Here is a 19,196-nt window from a genome sequence, read left to right on the forward strand (position 1 = left end):
ACTTTCGCATGCTCATTCCGGGGATTTGCAGAGGATCGTAGAATAAGTTCATTATTAGTATCACCATCAAGTAGGGGACGCTCAGACCCCCACCGCCACCATCCCACGGTCTGTGTCTCTTCAATATTTTCTTCTTTTTCTTGTTCGGTTTTTTAAAAATCCCTCTTTATGTCCGGGTTGTCCCTCAAGGACATGTAGTGAGTGGACCGTGCTGGACCTGTCTGGTCTGGCCTGGTCTGGTCTGTGGTCTAGTCTGTCCGCAAAAAGCGAAGGGTGTGAAACCCGTGAAACATGCTCATCCCGACGGTGTCACCGTTTCTACCCAACATCCGGGATTCCCGCAGGGAACGTGTGTGCGACTTTCAAAATATCCAGTGCGTTAGGCTGGACCAGGCCAGGTCAGTACTTTTTTCTCCCTTCACTTCCTTCTTGTTTCTCCCTTGTGCAGCCTAGTAGGCTTCCCTGTCGATGAGGGAGATTATTTCTGCCACCATCCCCTTCCATCCCCAGCCCCTGGTAAGTCGCAAAAAGCCTATTCTTAGCCCGTGCACACATACATACATATATGTACGCGTGTATTATGTGCACATGCTTGGGGATGGTGTCCGGGGGAGGAGACCCACAAAGGCTATACAGAGTACATGAGATTGCCAGCAGGTGCAGACATACAGTTCCGCACGATAGATCTGCAATAATGAGCCACCCGGTGCGAAATAACGATCGTGCGGGGAAAGAAAAGAGAAATCCGACCGTGGTAGGGATCAGGGGGTTTTAATTGCGGTTTTCGTTGCTTTTTCTTTTGTTCTTGATCATGGATTGTTTGTCTTGTCTTGCATGGTGAGAGACGACACTGGTAGGTAGGGCTAGTAAGTACCGTGAGATGAGAAAAAGAAATGTAAAATCTGTAGGTGCCGTATGATGTAAATTCCAGAAGTACCCTGTCACCGGGTTGGGTGTCTGGAAGAAATGGCTCATGCAGATTCCACCGACCTTTCGAGCTGGACTTCACTCATCTGGGGCCTAGAGAGCAAACCGGAGACCCATCCGACATTTGGCTCGAAAAGCGTATTAAGCTTAATCTCCGACCGACATTTGCGCCCACTGTTTTGCCATGATAGATGGACACGTCTGATTTGCACGATGGCAGATGCAGAAGCGTTTGGGGCTTGCTGGGCTTGCTGGGCCTGGTGGAGGACGGGGTGCAGTGTGTGTGTGGATGGAATCAAGCGGTGAATTGGAAAACTTTATCGTGCAGGACCAGCACAGGCGCTTCTTTCGTCCACTTTCTGTTTTCTCCATTGTCCTTGGTCTCCATTGGAACAGACTTCGCGGCACTTTTGTTCTTCACAATACGCATGCCTTAGACAGCGTGCAGTTGTCGAGCTCTAGTGGATACATGAATGATGGGAATGATCTGCGTAGTTATGCAGTTTGATTCCGGCTTGTGTGGTCTGCAGGTGTTAGGGCAAAGGAAAGCAGCTAGATAAAGCATGCCAGTTGAGCCAATGACGGAGAAAACAACACCTGCAGATCCGAACGGGAGCTTTCCGAACACTCCGGCCAAACGTCCCATCAATTAATTCCCTGGAGGTAACTATTAGATGCTCCGGAGCTTTTGGTTCGAGGTCGCAACCACCGCATCGCCTGAGGATGGTAGGATGGAGCGGATGCAAGCCCTATGTGGCTACCCGATTTGCGCTCACTGTTGCAAAACAATCCACACCAGGTCAACTTCGTCTGTACGCCAGCACATTGAATCCCCTTTCTCTAAGTCTACCATCAACGCCACAGAAGATGGCTTTGTTCCTGGGATCGTCATTCGGACCATGCGCGGCCCACTTCAAAAGAAAGGGTTGACTGATCGTTACGGGAGATTGGGAGATTATGCTGAACCGAACAATGTGCCGTGATTGATCTTGTTCCGTAATATCCATGCCTTTTGGCAGCAGAAAGCGGTATAGTGCCTCGGCCAGGATTTCCTAATTTTCGGAGGCGATATAATTCTGTAAAGAACAAGGAATAAACTCCCGCCGATGCGAACAGTTCAAGCCATATCGGAACATGGTTGTCGGGCAGTCCAGGGGCATGAAGCTCGAGAGGGTGAACGTGAAGGGGCTCAGTTATATTGATGCTGAAGAACTCCAATGTCCCCGAGTCAAACTTCTCTTGTCCTCGAGCACAGCGTTGTCTCATTATCTTTCCTTGGGGACTGAGACAGCCCTCTACGTCTTCCGTTGGATTAGACATCCTCTTTGATAAAGCGAACCGTGAGTTCCATGAACCCTGTCCAGCTACTTCTCGAACAGCAAATATTGCCTTAGAGGGCAGGCGTCTGAGACATCATTGCCATTCCATCTGAGGCGGAATAGAAGAAGTATCGCTCATTCGGTCATCGAAACTGTACAGAGGACGGGAACGACACCGTCAGAGGCGCCTTGTGCTCATTACTTCCTCCACCGCTCAGTCGTGTTGCCTTCAGGGAAAGCCTGTCTGATCTCGAGACCTTCAATCATTGGTTCCCTGAAATCCAATCTGGAAAATCAAACACTCGCAGAGCCATTAGTATTCAATCCTTATTGGTGAGTCATCCGAGAAAGTGAAACCCCTCCATATAGATCATGGTGTACTGAGCAGCCACAACAGTCCCTGCAGGTGCCCTAGTAGCCTGACAGACAGCACGCATACCCTGACACCAGGATCCAATGCATAGTGTTTACCCAACGTCTATCCAGAGCATAGGAAATAGTAGCGGTGAAGAGAGCAAAAGGATATTGGTCTCTGTTAAAAGCCATGCTGCGCGTCCTGGTCGGCTCACGAGGCCCAAAGGTAGCTGCTGCTGAGGAAAGCCTTGCTGTGTCGGACTTTCGTTCCCATCTCTTCTTCTCAGACGACCGTGGAACACCCTCCCATGCAAGATCCTCTACCGGGAAAGGCACCATATCAGAGCTCCCTGTGACACACTTTGAGGGCGAACAGACACACCACCTTATGGAGAAAGACGAGCAACTTCCCGCGCAATTCATGAGGATGATGAGCAACGACACGACAATGCAAGAGCTGCCCCATATAAGGTGCCCTTGTTGTTGTCCCAACTGTTACTCAGCCTTCGAATCTGGAAGAACCACAGCAGCAGCATATGATTTTCATTTCCAACCTGAAAGGCAGACTCATCATAGCAACAAGCCGCAGGAGATGCACTTCATCAAAGTCGAGGAGTGCAGCCAGTTCGAGGCCCTTTCTGCACACCCAGACGTCCCACAGACGGCATTCGTCGATGATGGTCTTCATTCTAGCGATGCTGCTTCTGATTTGAACTACCAGACCGATGATATCAACGACCTTTTTGCGATCAGCGAACCTGTCTCATCCCTGATAGCAGAGGGGGCAACACCACACAGGGCGCCCATAACTATCTTCGGGGAAGGCATATCTCAGGGAAGTGAGCCTCCTCTTCAGGAGGCAGAGTGGGCAACCGTGGGAGAAACTGCACTATCTGAGTCCCCAAGGTCGTCGCTTGAGAGCCCAGAACCAACTGCAGGTAACGTTCTTGCTTCAGCTAGCACATCGCTTCCATTGCTAGCTGCGCAGGTTCATCAAGTATCGGACTCATCCACCGAGGGTCCTAGCCACGATCAATCCATATGGGACACAGTGGATCTATCGAACGAAGCACGATTTTACGGAGAAATCAACAGCGCACTGGCTCAGCTTGCCGCGGCGAATATTCATTCGGATACCCCCACATTTGGGAATGACGGTACAAGCGTTACCCATTCCCTACTACTCCCCTGGGACTCCGAACGGACTAATTCTTCAGCCATGCTTTCGGTCGGAAGTGGACGTGCAGTCAATCAAGGATGTAACGAGTCCTTTCCTATCCCTGGCTTCTACCAATACCACAAGCGTCGTCATAGACACAATGAGCCTTGGCCGCTACCGACTGCCAGTGACAAAGGCGCCGTTGGTCAGGGGAAGCTGCTTGGCAGGCCACTTACATGCCTCCGTGACAAGAGAAACGCATTTTTGATTGACTGTAAGCTCCGTGGGTTGTCTTATAAGGATATCAAGAGAATTGGGGGGTTCAAGGAGGCCGAGTCGACTCTCCGTGGCAGATTCCGCACATTGACGAAGTCTAAGGAGCAACGCGTGAGGAAGCCACAATGGCACCAGAACGACGTAAGTCATCTGCCCAGGCTTCTCTATCTCTCATCCCAGATGTTCACGGGAGTATGGTACTGACTCACGATAGATTCGCCTTCTCTGTGAAGCTGTAAACGTGTTGTCCGAAGCCGCGGGCCAGGGTGATGGCCATTACTCCTTCTGCTGGGCTCAAATTGACAATCAATTACCCAAGGTCTCCTGGAAGAGAGTGGCTCAGTATATCAGGGCCCATGGGGGATCCTATCATTTTGGGAATGCAACCTGCAAAAAGAAGTGGTGTGAAATCCATGGCGTGAAGATCTGACGTTGACTGGAATCAGAAGTGTTAGATCGGTCTGTCGGAATTCCCCATTACATCCTTCGGTTAACAGCCTTTTGGCGTTGAGTGGACTTGTGCTTTGAGCGAAAGAAGCTGTTGTTGCTAGCGAGTGATCAGTAAATAAGTGAGGGGGGAGGCGAAACTGAAGCAGACTCATGGACAGGCAATGGCCAGTTGTGTTGTATCCGTCCGTTTTCTATCTTCTCAGTTCTGGAGCATGAAAGCGATGTTGTCAAGTAGAACTAGAAGTGCTGTATCTTATGCATACAATCGTGGTCTAACTGGGAGCTGTCGATGGGATCCGAGCGTGAATTGGCAGGCGACTAAAGAAGAAGCTGCCACCGCGACTTCAGGTACTGCCTCGCCACGTGACACCGAGCATCACCAGAATTTCCTCCTAAACAAAGTTCGATTGCTAGTATTGACTTGTATCTGTAAAGCTGGTACGTCGTTCGCAGATTGTCTAGGCTTGGGGCTACTCGGGTCTGGAAATATCAGCATATGCTGAGACACGCTTGTTCAACGGACGCCTGACATCCCTGAACATCAAACCATACAGATTGAGCCGTAGATGATGTGCTATGCGTAGTAAATCTCCGTCTGTCACGGAGGCGCTAGATCACTTCTATTCAAAAGCTATACTGCAAAATATCTAACAGAAGAATATCTCTGTTCATATCGATCTACAACAAAGAAACTTCCCGTGCATCTGGCTGAGGGTATCCGATAGCTGCAAGCACGTTATGTAGCGAAGTAGGATTCCGACGCAACTCGTTCCATTCGGCTTCAGCCTTGACCATTAGGGTACCAGCAAGGACTGTGCCATTAAGAGCGACAACGCCCGCCTCAGCAACATCTACAGACGCCGTCGAGTCAACCTGAATCCGGGCGCTTTCACTCCGCCTTGGACAGATCATCATGGTTGTCTCAGTCATAGCAAGATTGTAACTAATGGCGGCAGGACCAGTGGCTTCCTGGCCGGCGTCACCGAGTCCTCCCTTTGCCGTTGCCACCGCCGCTCTGTACAAAGACAAGTAGATCTGATGGAGAGTCTCACTGGAGGGATTTGGCGGCAAGGGACGAGCGAAATGCGCAAAAGGCACCTGAGCCAAATGTTGGTAACCAGACCCGCTGGCTGTAGGCTGCAGGGCTACGGCGTCAATCAAGGGCCGCCAGTTTTGAGAGTCACCCTGTGCCATGGCCTCGACAGGAAGAAACTGAAGATGTCTGTGGGGTTGACTTGCACCGCTCTCGTCCCCGGAATTGAAGAAGGCAAAGAGATTCTTGCTCCCTTGGCCTGCGGGCTGACTTCCCTCGGCCCATGCTTTGATACAGGCATATGCGGCTTCCAGGTCTTCCTTGTCGAGAAGGTCTGTTTGCGATTGCCAAGCCTTCGTAGCAAGAATGAAGTGATTCGGAATTACAGGGAATTTGTTCAAGACCAGCACGTGCGACGGGTTTTCGCGAGGGATCTGAGCGAGCAGCAGGTCGGGAGACGGATCTTGGAAGGGATCGGGTTTCGGTAAACTGGGACCCTTGTCAGGCTTAGGAGCGCCTGTTGGTTTCTTGGCCAGAGCGGGACAATAGCGAACTTGGTACTAAACAGCGAAAGGGGAGAGACGTCAGTAGGCTGGAGTCGTGAAACAATGACGAGAGACAGTGTGTTGATGTGTGGTGCGGAGATGGGGAGTGGTGGGCTGAGTTACCGGTACGCTTGACGTGTGGATGGTCGCAAGATGCGTCGAAGAGAAGATTAAGTGACCGGCATCCCTGGCAGCAACAAATCGCCTACTTACCAGGGAAGACAGGCTTTCCGAAATACCCAACTGCATCTTGCGAGGGCGTAGATATGTTGGAACTGGGTTGTTGATCATGAAGGCAGTCGCCATGCGAGATGCGACACCCGCGGGAAGGGGAAAATGTGGGGCAAAAGGCGGGCAGAAGACTCCGATCGCCTGGCCGGCCCGACTTACGGATAAGATAGTTAATTACGGAGTTGAGATCTACATCGACATGTCCCGGGCTGCTGAAACCTTGTTGTTCACGTTGCTTAAAGGAAAAAAAAAAAGGATTCCTTTACACTCTGAGAAGTACACACTTCCATTTTAAAAGTAGGATATGACCTGCATTCCCATAACCATCTCGTTTTGGTTGCCCAAACGCCAAAGCCATAACCAGTCCCAAAAGTAAAACATAGGGAATATTATTACAGGACCACGGGCGCAGCCTCCATGAGTGCCCATCATTTGAAATAAGAAAATCTGCAGAGTGGTGGTATCAAGATAAAACTGGTCGAACACAAATAAAAAAAATCGCTCTCGTCATGCCACACATGCAAAACCCATGATATGCAAAATATGACAGTCAGAATCGAAAGAAAGGGGTGGGGGTTATGGATAGAACAGGAGTCCCTGTCTCCCTCCGGACCTAGTAGGTCATATCCATGGGCTCGGCATCATGCGGCCGGTACGTATCAGGCAGCAGAACGGCCGCCTGTCCAATGAGCTGGGTGGACTGGTTGTCGATCCAAGGGCCGCGTTCTTCGTCATTGGCACTCAAAACACCCTCAGCACGCTTCAGTGTCTCGACATCCAAATCAGTCACGTAGGCCTCCCGGTTAGTGCCATCGCCTGCACCACCTGGAAGTTTGACGCGGACTTCGAACTCATTGTCGAGCATCATCTCGTCCTTCCACAGACGGCGCTGTCCATCAAAGACACAGAGGACGCGCTTCTTCGTTTTAATGCTGCTGCTGGGGCAACCCCAGGACTGGGGATAACGATCACGGTTGTTTCGTCGCTTGGATGTAGTTGCACGCATCTTAGCATTGGCAGTGGACGAACCCTTCGTGACAGCGTTGTTGACGCCCAAGATAGGACGGGCCACCGCCCCCGATCCCTTGGTGGTCTTCAGGGGACCTTTGCCCGAGCGCAGGTTCGAGTATTCATAAGCGTCATCATCGTCATCATCATATTCGTCATTGTATATGTCGACGGTGCCAGCCGTGTCGTTCAAGTTATGTTTCTCCATCGTCTTTTGCACCTCCTCATCAGCATCGACTTCAGAAAGCAGCTTCTGGTTGATGGCTTCGCTGGGCTCTTCCTGTTGCACAACCCGAAGCACGCAGTCATCCAGATGCTCGTAGAAGTCCTGGGCGTTGCTGAACGTAATGGAGCAAGTCGAGCACTTGCCGGTCGCGTCGGGGCTGTAGCTAGACGCTCCCTTGCTTGCTGCTGCAGCTGGACTTCTCTTCCGGCAGTTAGGTGGTGTCTGTTCGACACCATGCACTGATGTCAAGTGGCGCTTGAAGACGTCCGCCCTGTTGAAGCTCTTTTCGGCGGGGGACCCAGACCCCGGGCAGAAACCGCAAACCATCGTTCCTTTGTAGTGAGTAAGAGTGTGGCGGTTCTTGTCGTACTTGCGTGCGAACCCCTTGATATGGTATTCGCAGGTGACGATGGGGCATTTTTCGGGTCTCTCTGACTGGTGTGTCAGGATGTGAGCCTTGAGGTCCTTGAAGATACGTCGGCACTCCGGGAAAGGGCAGCGTCCCTTTTCCTTAGTGTCATCATCGGACTCTGCATTACTGGCAGTCGGGCTTGGATGAGAGCGCTGGGATTGAACCGACGAGACCGATGACCTCCGATCATAGGAGGAAGCTGGTCGTGACTGGGGAAGGGCAGGAACCAAGGAAGGGGAAGAGGTCGGCACAACATTGGGGTGCTGTGCAAACGATTGGTTTGCACCGTAGTGGTCTGAGGGGTGGAGGTGGGAAGGGTCAGGGGACTGGGGAAGGAATCCGTTGTGCGAGACGACATAATCGGGCTGATCCGGAAAGGAGAAGGTAGGTGGTTGGATGGGATGCTGTTGTAGCATTGGTTGGATAACAGAAGGGTCTGAGGTGGTCAGCAGGGTCGCAGGACAGTGTATGGGAGCGGGATATTGTAACCCACCAACAAAGTTTTCTGGACATTTCTGCTGGTAGAAACCCTCCGAGTCCAGTGTGTTGCCAAAATACTCATGGGAAAATAAGTCGCTCATGACCGCGGCGGGAAGCCCCAAGCCATTCGTTGTCTGGACCCAATCTTCCGAGATGGCATGCGCAGAACCCGTATTGGGCGATCCGATGGCGGAGGAGGAGGCGCTTGCAACCGAGGGACCAGACGCAGTAGAGAGTCCAGGAAAGAAGTGATCGGAAGAATAAGGAAGGGACGGGGGGGTGGCGGGCATAGGTGGAAATCCGGCAGCTTTATTGGCGTCCGAGTAAGACTCGGAGTAGACAGGCGGCGTACCGTAGTTGGAGGACTGGGGTACACTGGATGGGTCGTGGGTCTGATTGAAACCTAGATCGTCCACATGGAAGGCAAGAGGATCGATAAAGGTACTTGGATCCATAGGGTAGGACTGGAGGTATGGGGGGTGCTGCTGCTGCTGCTGTCTGGACGAATCCAGGGCCAGCATTTTGTTGTCACCGGTGAAGTGGGTAGGGAATAGTACGAAGTCGGAGTTGTCTGCGTGAGATTGCATGCCCACGCTCCGTGCAGTGGTTGGCTCGTTCCTTGGCGTCCAGATGGGAGGATGCGAGGGTTAATGTAGAAGAAGAGGAGGGATGCAACGGATCTGCAACATGATGAGCGTTAGCAATCTGATGTCTCAATCAATGGCATGGGAATATTGTCCGGCAGGACTCCCTTGGACCCGGGGGCTTGGGAGAAGGAATGTTATTGAGTTCAAAGATTGGGAACGGCCCGCTCGGGGGAGGGGGGAAAACCTACTATCGCCTGATAGTCTTGGTATTTAGCGGGAGCCTAGTAGTAGTGACGAGACGAGCAAGCTCCAACGAGGATCCGGGGAATTTTTCCAGAGAGGACAAAAGAGGGAGCTTGGAAGAACGTGTCTGAAAGCTCGGTGTTTGAAGGTACCAACTGCAAGGCGACGAAGTGTGTTGTCACTTGCAGATCCAAATCTTGGGGCGCTGAATAGGCAGAAGAGGCAGCAAAAGTTTAACACCGCAAGCAGCAGAGGATGATGAGACGCAAAGCAGAGGGGTCTCAGAAAAGGTAAAAATAGCTTAGACACTGCGTTGAGGAAGAAAGAGAGGGCAGTGTACGGAGGAGAAGAGGACGAGGAGGAGGAGCAAAGTAGGTAAAGAATTCCTTTTCTTTTGTAATGGTAATGGGAGAGTTGTCTCGTTGACAGCTTCACCAAGGCCCGACCCGTATGTGAGGGAGAAGAGGAATGTGGAATGAGAATGAGGATGAGGAAGAGGAAGAGGAACAGGAACAGGAAGAGGAAGAGTATGGAAGAGGAAGATCAGATGGAGGGGGAAGGAGGGAGTAAAAGCATAGATAAATGTTATATGATTGCTGGCCCTATGAGTCGCAGTGTAGGACTTACTATTACTACGTACTAGTATTGGAACTCGGAGTGGATATTTAGACTGTACTGGGATCGAACTAAGAAAAACCACACTAAAAAGTAAGAGTCGAGCCCATCGCCCGACTACTACTGAGCGGGGGGTTTGTGTGTACCATCGCAACAGGGGAGCAGTAGAGCCTAGTGTTTAGCGCGGTTCCAAATGAACTGGGGTGGGTTGTGTGGGTGTGGGTGAATGATGCCGATGTTGATGGTGGGTGGTGGTAATTGATGATGATGATGGTGGTGGGGAGGGAGGACCACTACTAACCACTAACTAACCAGAGTGGAGGAAATGGACTGGAGGAATGAAAAAGAAAATAAATAAAATAAAACGAATTAAAAAAGGAATAGGGAAAATAAGAAGAGAAAAAGGGAAAAAAAGGAACAGGGGTAGCGCTGCTAGTAGGTAGAACTGCAAAGGTGGAGATGCCGGGCGAGCAGGGGCAGGCAGTGAACCGGGCCTAAATCAAGTGGTATTATTAGCACCTCGATACGCCGTACTGCTAGTCGGGTCAAGTCAGTGTACGAAAATAAGTATTACCGCTAGCCATCATGCATCATCCTGCACTGCCAGCCGGAGGGTTCTCTTGCAGGATAACTTCAGTTGCTTGGGAATTTTCATTTCTTTCTTTTTTTTTCTTCCCTTTCCCTATCTTCTTTTTCGTGTTTTATTCGTTTCTTTTTTATTTTTCGCATTTTATTTTCCCCATTTCTTTATTTTCTTTTTGGTCATTCTCATTATAAGTGATCTGCTCACGAATAATGTCGTAAGGATGGATTCATAGGCTCAATTTTTCCCTTTCGTTCCTTTTTCTCTCTTCCTCTACCAGAAAATAATCTGTCGATTGTTATGTTTGGTTGTTCTTATTCGATCTCCCCTATACACTAGTTACTGTAAACAGTTATTCGTCCGTTCTATGCCTTCTTTTTTTTTTCTTCTTCTTGCCTCTTTCCTGATCAAATTCTGTATGTGCTTATCTACTTACAGTTGTAGGAGGAATCGGTACAACCCCAAATAATACAGTATCATTCGGAGATGCTCGATACCCAAGTCCTCCCCGAGGATTACCTAAAGCGGTAATAAGGGAACCCCATCTGCGTGCGATCCACTCCACGGCCACCCAAACTTTTGTCAAAGCCTCCACAACTACTAACTCTTAGCAAGCATTTCAGACAATCGCCCTTGAAAGTCGGGCCCTATCAGAATCTTAATCGAGTCGCTCTTTTCCGAAATTCCGTACATCCCTCTACCTTCCTTTTTTTTTCCCCTTCTTTTTTCCTTATTCTTTTTTATCCATCGTCGCTATGGTTCTTGATTGGACGATTTTAGCATGCCTCTCTTTTTTCTTTTTTCTCCTTCTTTCGCACCTCCTGCATGTAAGGTACTGTTGAACTAAGGAATTCGCGGGCCCGTATCTTACCACTATTTCGCTTCAGATACCAAATGACTACTCAATAAGTAGTAGTCTTGTCTGAAACATATCCCTCTGAATGTGTCTAGAATCCAAGTGCCTAAGCGATCGATCGTAATAAATTAAATGAATATAGGTCAAGGACGATACTAAGAAAGAATGATCTGGAGGCCTGGATGCCGACTACGGGGTCGCCGTACCCCGTGCATTCCTGACATTCGTATCCGCAGGTGTCATCGGCAAGTCCGTAGTGTGGCACTCGTCCATCCTCGGTTGAAAACTTGGCACTAATTTGTCGGTAGCCCATTTGACTATCTACCAAACCTTGTCGGTTACGTAGCAGTTTTAGCGGTTGAATCTTTGTTTATTTCCCTCCTCTCCGCATTCCTGCTAATCACAGCACGGCCATTGTTCCTGATAAGATGGTGGCAAAAAATTCTTTCCTTTCCCACCCCTCAATGCCATTCAGTAGACGACGTGACCTCCTGCGAGCGGATAATTGCTACGTTTCATAGGCTAGTGGCTACACCATCACGGGGATACGTACTGGGCAACTTTTTAGTCCTTGGTGATATGTCCGCTTAGTGATGCGCGTCCAACCGTTTAGTTAGTATCTAGTTCAAGTGCCTATAATCCCCAGCAGTATTCCGTAGGCGGATCCTCAAAGAGAAACCGAGACGGATTAATGTGTCATGGACTTAACACACACCGCAGAGGAAGCAGACGTTTTGAAAGTCTAAAGGTAATCACTTTTACCGTCAGTGGTCGAACTGCCACTCTTTCTTCAAGCCGTGAAAAATTCCTATGGTGGGACGCTTCCTTCGTCCCGTCAATGTGGTTCAGATCGTCCTCATTCCAGGAGGGACGGGGAGGACTTACTAGCAGCAAACTAAGCAACTGGATCTGGGCCGTGGCCGCCAGTTCCGAACACCCATCGACCATCACTCAAGTCGCCGACCTCATGGGTCCTCTTGACGATCTTAGCTCAGCTCCACACCCTCACAACTCCCCTTTCAGAAACGTGCATTCTCCAGCGATCGGGGACGATTGGTCAGCAGCTCACGACGGGCAAATGAAGCGTCATGGACCGACGACCCTCCTCGATCCAATCAGACTTCCGAGATTGTCCCAGACGGGAGGACGATTCTCATTTAGGGCGTCGGGCGAGGACAATCATTTGGCCCAAACTGGACGAATACGGGACTAGGGCCTACGATACAGACAGAGCCGCACATTGATTTTTTCTCTCTCTCCCCTTCCTGCGCGAGCAATCTATGGCTTTGCTATAATGTGGGATCTTATAGGTTTCAATAGTCCCGTTTTCAAATACGCCGAGCACGTTGGGGCGACACGACGGTCCATGGCACGTTCACCTTAAGGATTTAGGACAGCATAGCTGTCAAAACGATCATGACCTGCCTTGACTTAGTTCCCACGGAGTTGTCGCTTCATTCTTCCCATTTCAAACAAACCGGTACGGAACGCGAGTCAAACATGAGAGGAATGACATCGTGGCTGCCAGGCTGAGTGGGTCTACTGTGGCTCAGGCAAGGCTGAGTAGTGCTGTTACATACCCTCCCATACTCCCCCGTACGATCACAATACAGAGGGAGTAAAAAAGGACAAAGATATGACCGATCTGTGTTGATATTGCTTTGTATTGAAAAGTCCCTTGAAAGGCCCCTCTCATCCTGATTGTCCTCCACAAAGGGGGATAATTACACGAATGACACAAAATTGTGGGCCTAGGGCACACTTGGCATGCAAAACGCTTCGATGTTGACAATCTATCAACAAGGCATCGAATTTTATTTCTTACCCCCCCGCCCGTGTCATCAAGGGGCCCCTCCAGAAGCGGGTTTGGCGCAGTATGCACATGTAGAATGCAAGCGGTTGGGTTCGAAGAATTCGAAAACCCTTGACGAACGCACACCCCCGACGCTCTTCTCCGAAGGCGCAGTGAGAGGAGAGACGCTAAGTCGGTGAGGACGGAGTTCCCGATCCGACCTTAGCGCCACATGTTTGGTTGAGCCACATCTTAATAGCCCATCGTGTGTCACCGGGCGGATCTTACCGCACTTTCCATTGGAAGATCCCCGTGCGCTAATGCCGCAATGAGAATTGATCGAAGTGAGGCGCAGCACCCTGTTTCCTCTCTTTCACCGCTCCCCCGGGTCGCGCTGTGGCATCCTGTGATGTGGCTCTCCTTCAGTCCCTCTATGTCATAGTCTATCCACATGTCGTCTCGGTCAGAACGTCGCCGCACACGGTAGAACTGACCAATAGCTGAAATTTCTGGGAGAGAAGACTTTCGGAGCAATGTTGCTAAGTTTGGGCTCATCAATGTGCGACGGATCAGCTCCGTGGCTGATTTGGTCGCTAAAAGCTATATCACCATGATAGTATGGAGTAACACAGTGCAACACGTTGCGAAATTCTAGAATGTGTTGAAAACCAGGCCCAATATTGTTGCATAGCGACAGACTCCTTTCAGTGGGGCAAATTTTGCTTCCTTTTCTTCCTTTCTCTTCCACCCCTCACCTTTCCGGAAGTCCCAATATTGTGGCTTCGTTTCACTGGTTTGCTCTGACAGATATTCTAGATGTTCCAGAATCCTGTGACTCCTACTACCTAACCTTAGGTACTAGCATACTCTACAGCACTATGGGTAGGGAATATTACTCCGGTGGTGTGCCTCCAAGATCCTAATAATTTGAACTGACCCACAACGTGTTCTATGACCATATGTGCGATAAAGGCCATCATTTGCTTGAAACAGAAGAGCGAGCACCACTTTTTTCTTCGAGCCTCGATAAACAACAAGTAAGCACATTTTACTCAGGCAATACCATGCAAGCTGACATGGGCGTGCACTCAGGGGCTTCACGTACTCAGCCTTTCCGTACACGGGGGTAATACGACACCCGAATCCCACCCAATGTTTCCGCACGTGGCAGACCACGTAAATATGCTGATGCGTGTAACTTAATTGATCCAGATGAGATGTCAAACTTTACCATGCTGACGGTCCCTTATCCTGGAGACGCTCTTTCGGTGCGGCAGGGAAGGGCCATCTCACTCTGTCCTTTCCAGTCTCGCTGACACTAACGGCTTATTTCTTATTTCAGTAGTTATCCTGCAGCCAGCCCAAAATTATTACACTAACACCAGTAGTCGGCGAAAACAAGCCTGGAACATCTCCGTGCAAGAGAAGACCCCCATTCAAGGAGCATCCCTGATCATCCAAAACTTAAGGTGACAGGTAATCCTGGACACCCCCAAGGATTGACAATGACGGGGTTCGCTAAGCCTTATTTCGGATGCGCCCAGAACAATGTCAACTCGACGGAGGGAATAATCCCTGCATCCATGTGTCAGACTAAAACCACACAAGTACGAAAAGGGACATGGAATTTCTATCGCCAAGGGAAAATGGTTGGTATTCGACTCATCGAGGAAATGATCGACCGGCCACTAATTGCAAGATATCAACCTGACCAGTGACCACATTGTTTGGTGGTGAAAGACTTGGACTAGCTATTCTTAGGATGCTACGCTCTCCAACAAGTAAAGTGTCTTAAGCACCCACACGAAACACACCAATCACAAAGCATAAAAGGACCAACACGGCTAGCACACAGTAGTACTATTACTACTATCTTATCAACAGGTTCCGATATCCCCGGATGCTGCTGCAGGCATACAGATTTAGAAACAACATAGTGCGCCTGGAAGGTACACCATCCGGGACAGGAACGCCCTGGATATCTGCATCAAGTCCAGCACTAAGTTTAGAAGCTGATTGTCCAGATGGATGACAATACATCCTGGACACAGTCTAGCTAGGAAAGTACATTCGGATACAGAAGTGACACGTCCATCATGGCGTTCCGACGGATCGTGGCCGAGTCCCCACTTGCACCCCACTTTTTAGAGAGACTGTTTCGCATGTCAGTTTGTGTCGGGTCCCAGTTGGCAGGTGCCAATTTTTTCCAGGGGGCGCCCCCCCATCGTTGTTGTCGCGACGACAGATGACTGATGGATCATTACTAGTTATCTGGGATGGCTCGAATTTTGGCCCCAAACATTACGAAGATTTAGATTACCTGGGCGTTGTTGTGAGGGATGCAAGGAATGATCCCTCACCCGCCATCGTACTTGGTAAAGTTAAGTAACACAAAGGATTCCATTAATATCTTCCTTGGCCTCGTCTCGTGGCGGCACACTAAGAATCCGAGTAACTCTGTTGCAGTCCCTCAAACAAGCGCCCGACTGTATGATGCTAGACTAACTATAGATAGATAGCTAATTATTTAGCGGTTGCTGAGCAGTGTCAGCGCTTTGGGGATATTTTTATGTTGTTGGGACTAGTCCTGCCTAGCTGCATGCACTACTTCGTGTGCTAGCGCCCGCATTCGTCCAAACATAAGCGCTGGGATGCTAACCCCTGGCACTTTTTCCCCCCTACGATTGCCAGTAGTAAGCCAGGAAAAAGGCTTCCAGAACAACATTCTTGCCGCCCATGAAACCAACTTGAAACAAATGCAATGCTTCCATAGGACTGCTATTTTAGGAAGGCCAGGGATGTGGATGAAAGTCATCGATCGCAGTTTTTGACTTTCTTTCCAGATTTCTTTCCCTTTTCCGCTCCCGAGTCAACTCGCGTGGAAACCTTACGGACCAGTATCCTGACTATCAAGCCGTTGGGAAGCTACTTGCTAGTTTTACTTTAATGATTTCTTGGGAGAGTTGGTAATGATAACGCTACGTACTTCCCTCAGTTGTGGTCCGTCCTGTCATACCGTATTCTTTCTTTCGCCCTTTTTCTTCCACCTTCTCCGCACACCCACGGATTGATAAGCGCCCGGTGTGTACGCCTGTGGATGCCTTGTCGGCTACAATGTAAGTCAATCAAGCTAAGTAGATTAAATAAACGAGCATCTCATGGGGATAGTAGATAGTGGAATCAGTCTTATTCCAAATAACCCCTGACACTGCCCGCACTGGAGAACTCCGGTACGTATATTAACTAAGTACTAAGTACGTGAGTGGAATTGGCCTATCATGGACTGACTAACCAGATATCCATCTATAAGTTAACCACTATACTACTTTTAATGAGGTGTACTCCGCGTTCCCCTGACGACTTCCCTCCGTCCTTTAGTCTAGTAGTTGGGTCTGTTTGTCCGTCTGCAGTTGCACATCCCCCCTCACCACTCACTAGGTATCTACTACATTACCCCCTATCCTGGGGCCGTAAGGAAGGACCAACGGAAATCCGCGACCACCACTCAGTCCCCAATCTAAGGGAAGCTCGGCATGCGAACTAGTAGATCTAGTGCCCGGATGGACTGGTACTACGGTGCCGGGGAGGCCGGGGAAGGAAATTAGCGTGGCACTTGGCATGGCGAATTCACGACCCTAATGGTGCACCTCAGATGGGCCACTTGGGCCAATTAATCAATCTATATTGCTTGATATATTAACCTGCATCGTTTAGGAATTATGATTGACAGCTAACACATTTGTTGGGAATAAATCCTCTACTCACTAACCAACTTAGTATTAATTCCTTAGGTACCAGATACTACCAGAACGCATAAGCGAGCTCTCTTTGCTGATTGGCACGACTATATACCGTTTTGGGAAGGTCAGGTACGTGGAGGTCTTACAAAGTAGTTAATTATTTAGTGAGTAGTACTTTGGACATTTGATGGATCGTGCTCCACTCACTCACTTTCTGGGTGTGTTTTTTTTTCTGGGTCGGGGAGGATGGAGGAGGAGGAGGAGGAGGAGGAGGAGATGATGGATGGTCTATCTGGCTGGTCCAGACCTTCTCTGGATTACTGGCTCTCCACATTTCGTGTCCGTTCAACACATAGGTACGCACCTCGTCTCCTCTTTCTTACTTCATCCAGGGGGGGAGGCACTGGTCGGATATTAGCACTCCGATACGAGGCACACTGGGATTCATGCAGTTCGTCACATAACTTCCAGATTCATAGACTAAAACTAATCAGGAGCTGGGTCACGCTTGAGGCAGTACGCGGATTCTACACTTTGACTGACACACGGTTTCCCCCTGCGACGATCCTGGATATTACAAACAATAACAAGAATAATAATCAGAGGAGGGGACTTCAAGTTGGTTCTGGATCGTGGATATGCTCGTTATGGGTATGGTTACCCCTCCTTGTTAAGTTGTCGGGTCAACTTCCCGCTGTTCTTATCCCTGTCCCTGTCCCTGTCTCTGCTGCTTCTCCCGAATATACCAGTGGAGCTGTCACGAATCATGAATTCTTGGAATGTACCACCATTGCCGTCTGCGAATAGCCATAACTAGCATACTTCTGATCGCTCTGTTCCTTCGACGAGACTGGTGTCATGTCGATCTAGGATGGCTTACATGGCTTTTCACTTTCTGCAACTAGAGTCGATATCTGCAGGCCGCTAAGAAAGCCACCGGTGCCAGCTAAGGGAGGGGGGAAAGTAATCAGAGAATAGCCTTGTACTCGCGGGATCCTCTTCGGCGACCATCCATCCTCATGCATGGCAGAGGACCCCGCGAATCACTCATGTCGTCCAAAGACCCAACTGAGGCCGTATGCACAGACCGGACAGGGGGGCCAATAACTCCTCACTGACCCTCTCTGATCCTAGCAAATTTGTGTCGATCGACGTCGACTCGACGAACCTGGTCATCATCTGACAACTAGACTAGCTTTGCCTCTCGGTGTTACCCAGTCAGGATATGTCGAAACCGAGTCCCTGGCTTTGGAGGTTGGGCAGAGAGAAAGAAAGACACGACGTGTTACTTCCCCTCGCAGTCAGGGAAAGTTTGTCCAGGAGTGGTTGTTGATTGACTACTAGTTATGGTTTGTTCGATGCTGGGCATTCTTCTTGGGTGAAACCTGCACACGCGGAGCCCATGCAACACTGGCCATGCAGACAGTTGCACCTGGAGGCTAATCAAGGAGCCAATGAGCTGAGCGGAGAGCTCCTCAGCTTTTCACCTGCTTCTGCTGAGGTTACACGGAGGAGGGGTCAGACTGCCATGGATAGAGAGAGAATGGAATGAGGAATGGATGCTGTTGGACATCCCAACTGACTACTTGGTTCACTAACTACCTATCTGGGCGGATGTCATCTACATAGTACATACTACTTTCATCAGGTCCTTCCAGATTCTGCTTGGAGTCATGCAGAGGAGGGACCGATCCCTGCGACCCATGATCATCATCCACGGACATGGCAGCCACTTGACGGTTGCACCGTACCCTTGGGGACTTTGTCGTCGATCACGGCGAATCCACCATACCAGACTGTAGATTAAAGATACCGCGTATCCGGCAGGACGACGAGCGACTCCGCCAAGCACCAGAACTGGCTCAAATTTGAGTGCCAGACGTCCCAGGACACTCGCTCATTCGGAGATCCGGGTAATAATCAATTTGAATCGACACTAAACCAGATCCCGCGGGACAAGATCTTGGGTCAGTCGCTGATCAAAATGCATTGACCGAATAGTCGCTCGGGGCATTCACCAGATTAGGTTCCGACCGGGCCTGTCTTCCCTGAAAGTGGTCGAGTACAGACAGGCCAGGCACTGGCAGACTGTGCGATGCAATTCATCACGCTGCTGAATAATCCCCACCACTGACTGACTTGTGTTGTCCTAGTCGAGTTCTATACTCTCTCATCTTCTTACGCTCTCACGTTTTCACCCTTCTGTCGGTCGGAAGCCTTCTCCGGATTCAGAAGGTTCTGCGACACGGGCGCGAGGAAGCAGTTCAGAAGAATTTTCCAAGTCCAGAATGCCCATTTGGACTGCTTCCAGTGGCCCCCATTCTGGCTCGCACTTTCTGTTCCGCTACTACGGCTAGGGA

General features: G+C 49.9%; 7 protein-coding genes across 7 annotated transcripts; 4 read left to right on the forward strand and 3 right to left on the reverse strand.

Annotated features, from left to right (window-relative positions):
- Window positions 1-291: 291 nt before the first annotated feature.
- ASPBRDRAFT_54935 (uncharacterized protein) lies at window positions 292-1,435 on the forward strand (the record flags this gene model as incomplete). Its single annotated transcript, XM_067627318.1, has 3 exons — window positions 292-398; window positions 664-722; window positions 1,194-1,435. The coding sequence occupies 3 exons, from the start codon at window positions 292-294 to the stop codon at window positions 1,433-1,435; spliced, it is 408 nt and encodes a 135-aa protein (XP_067478888.1).
- A 1,355-nt stretch (window positions 1,436-2,790) lies between these two features.
- On the forward strand, window positions 2,791-4,465 carry ASPBRDRAFT_125193 (uncharacterized protein; the record flags this gene model as incomplete). The annotated part of the gene is made up of 2 exons (XM_067617765.1): window positions 2,791-4,176; window positions 4,250-4,465. The coding sequence occupies 2 exons, from the start codon at window positions 2,791-2,793 to the stop codon at window positions 4,463-4,465; spliced, it is 1,602 nt and encodes a 533-aa protein (XP_067478889.1).
- A 590-nt stretch (window positions 4,466-5,055) lies between these two features.
- On the reverse strand, window positions 5,056-6,379 carry ASPBRDRAFT_43004 (putative bis(5'-nucleosyl)-tetraphosphatase). The gene is made up of 2 exons (XM_067624908.1): window positions 6,187-6,379; window positions 5,056-6,078 (listed from the first exon to the last, which is right to left on the reverse strand). The coding sequence occupies exons 1-2, from the start codon at window positions 6,367-6,369 to the stop codon at window positions 5,164-5,166; spliced, it is 1,098 nt and encodes a 365-aa protein (XP_067478890.1). The 5' UTR covers window positions 6,370-6,379; the 3' UTR covers window positions 5,056-5,163.
- Window positions 6,380-6,499: 120 nt separating this feature from the next.
- On the reverse strand, window positions 6,500-9,183 carry zfpA (putative C2H2 finger domain protein). Its single transcript, XM_067619338.1, has 2 exons — window positions 8,434-9,183; window positions 6,500-8,376 (listed from the first exon to the last, which is right to left on the reverse strand). The coding sequence occupies exons 1-2, from the start codon at window positions 9,005-9,007 to the stop codon at window positions 6,908-6,910; spliced, it is 2,043 nt and encodes a 680-aa protein (XP_067478891.1). The 5' UTR covers window positions 9,008-9,183; the 3' UTR covers window positions 6,500-6,907.
- Window positions 9,184-12,032: 2,849 nt separating this feature from the next.
- On the forward strand, window positions 12,033-12,942 carry ASPBRDRAFT_43006 (uncharacterized protein). Its single transcript, XM_067624909.1, has one exon. It carries the CDS (start codon window positions 12,143-12,145, stop codon window positions 12,515-12,517), a length of 375 nt encoding a protein of 124 aa, XP_067478892.1. The 5' UTR covers window positions 12,033-12,142; the 3' UTR covers window positions 12,518-12,942.
- Window positions 12,943-13,262: 320 nt separating this feature from the next.
- Window positions 13,263-13,897, reverse strand: ASPBRDRAFT_674135 (uncharacterized protein). Its single transcript, XM_067628886.1, has 2 exons — window positions 13,577-13,897; window positions 13,263-13,500 (listed from the first exon to the last, which is right to left on the reverse strand). Exons 1-2 carry the CDS (start codon window positions 13,649-13,651, stop codon window positions 13,414-13,416), a joined length of 162 nt encoding a protein of 53 aa, XP_067478893.1. The 5' UTR covers window positions 13,652-13,897; the 3' UTR covers window positions 13,263-13,413.
- Window positions 13,898-17,082: 3,185 nt separating this feature from the next.
- On the forward strand, window positions 17,083-17,643 carry ASPBRDRAFT_65422 (uncharacterized protein; the record flags this gene model as incomplete). Its single annotated transcript, XM_067628532.1, has 2 exons — window positions 17,083-17,192; window positions 17,229-17,643. 2 exons carry the CDS (start codon window positions 17,083-17,085, stop codon window positions 17,641-17,643), a joined length of 525 nt encoding a protein of 174 aa, XP_067478894.1.
- Window positions 17,644-19,196: the final 1,553 nt, after the last annotated feature.

Source organism: Aspergillus brasiliensis, assembly GCF_001889945.1.
Source record: "Aspergillus brasiliensis CBS 101740 unplaced genomic scaffold ASPBRscaffold_6, whole genome shotgun sequence".
NCBI classification, from domain to species: domain Eukaryota; kingdom Fungi; phylum Ascomycota; class Eurotiomycetes; order Eurotiales; family Aspergillaceae; genus Aspergillus; species Aspergillus brasiliensis.

Bases quoted from the DNA above. Each gene is read 5' to 3' on its own strand.
- ASPBRDRAFT_43004 (XM_067624908.1), bottom strand. From the start codon at position 6,369: ATGGCGACTGCCTTCATGATCAACAACCCAGTTCCAACATATCTACGC. The intron at 6,079-6,186 runs GTAACTCAGCCC...TTCGCTGTTTAG, and splicing joins TCCACACGTCAAGCGTACCG to TACCAAGTTCGCTATTGTCC.
- zfpA (XM_067619338.1), bottom strand. From the start codon at position 9,007: ATGCAATCTCACGCAGACAACTCCGACTTCGTACTATTCCCTACCCAC. The intron at 8,377-8,433 runs GTGGGTTACAAT...TGACCACCTCAG, and splicing joins ATGTCCAGAAAACTTTGTTG to ACCCTTCTGTTATCCAACCA.
- ASPBRDRAFT_43006 (XM_067624909.1), top strand. From the start codon at position 12,143: ATGTGGTTCAGATCGTCCTCATTCCAGGAGGGACGGGGAGGACTTACT.
- ASPBRDRAFT_674135 (XM_067628886.1), bottom strand. From the start codon at position 13,651: ATGAGCCCAAACTTAGCAACATTGCTCCGAAAGTCTTCTCTCCCAGAA. The intron at 13,501-13,576 runs GTGCGGCGACGT...GCCACATCACAG, and splicing joins CTATTGGTCAGTTCTACCGT to GATGCCACAGCGCGACCCGG.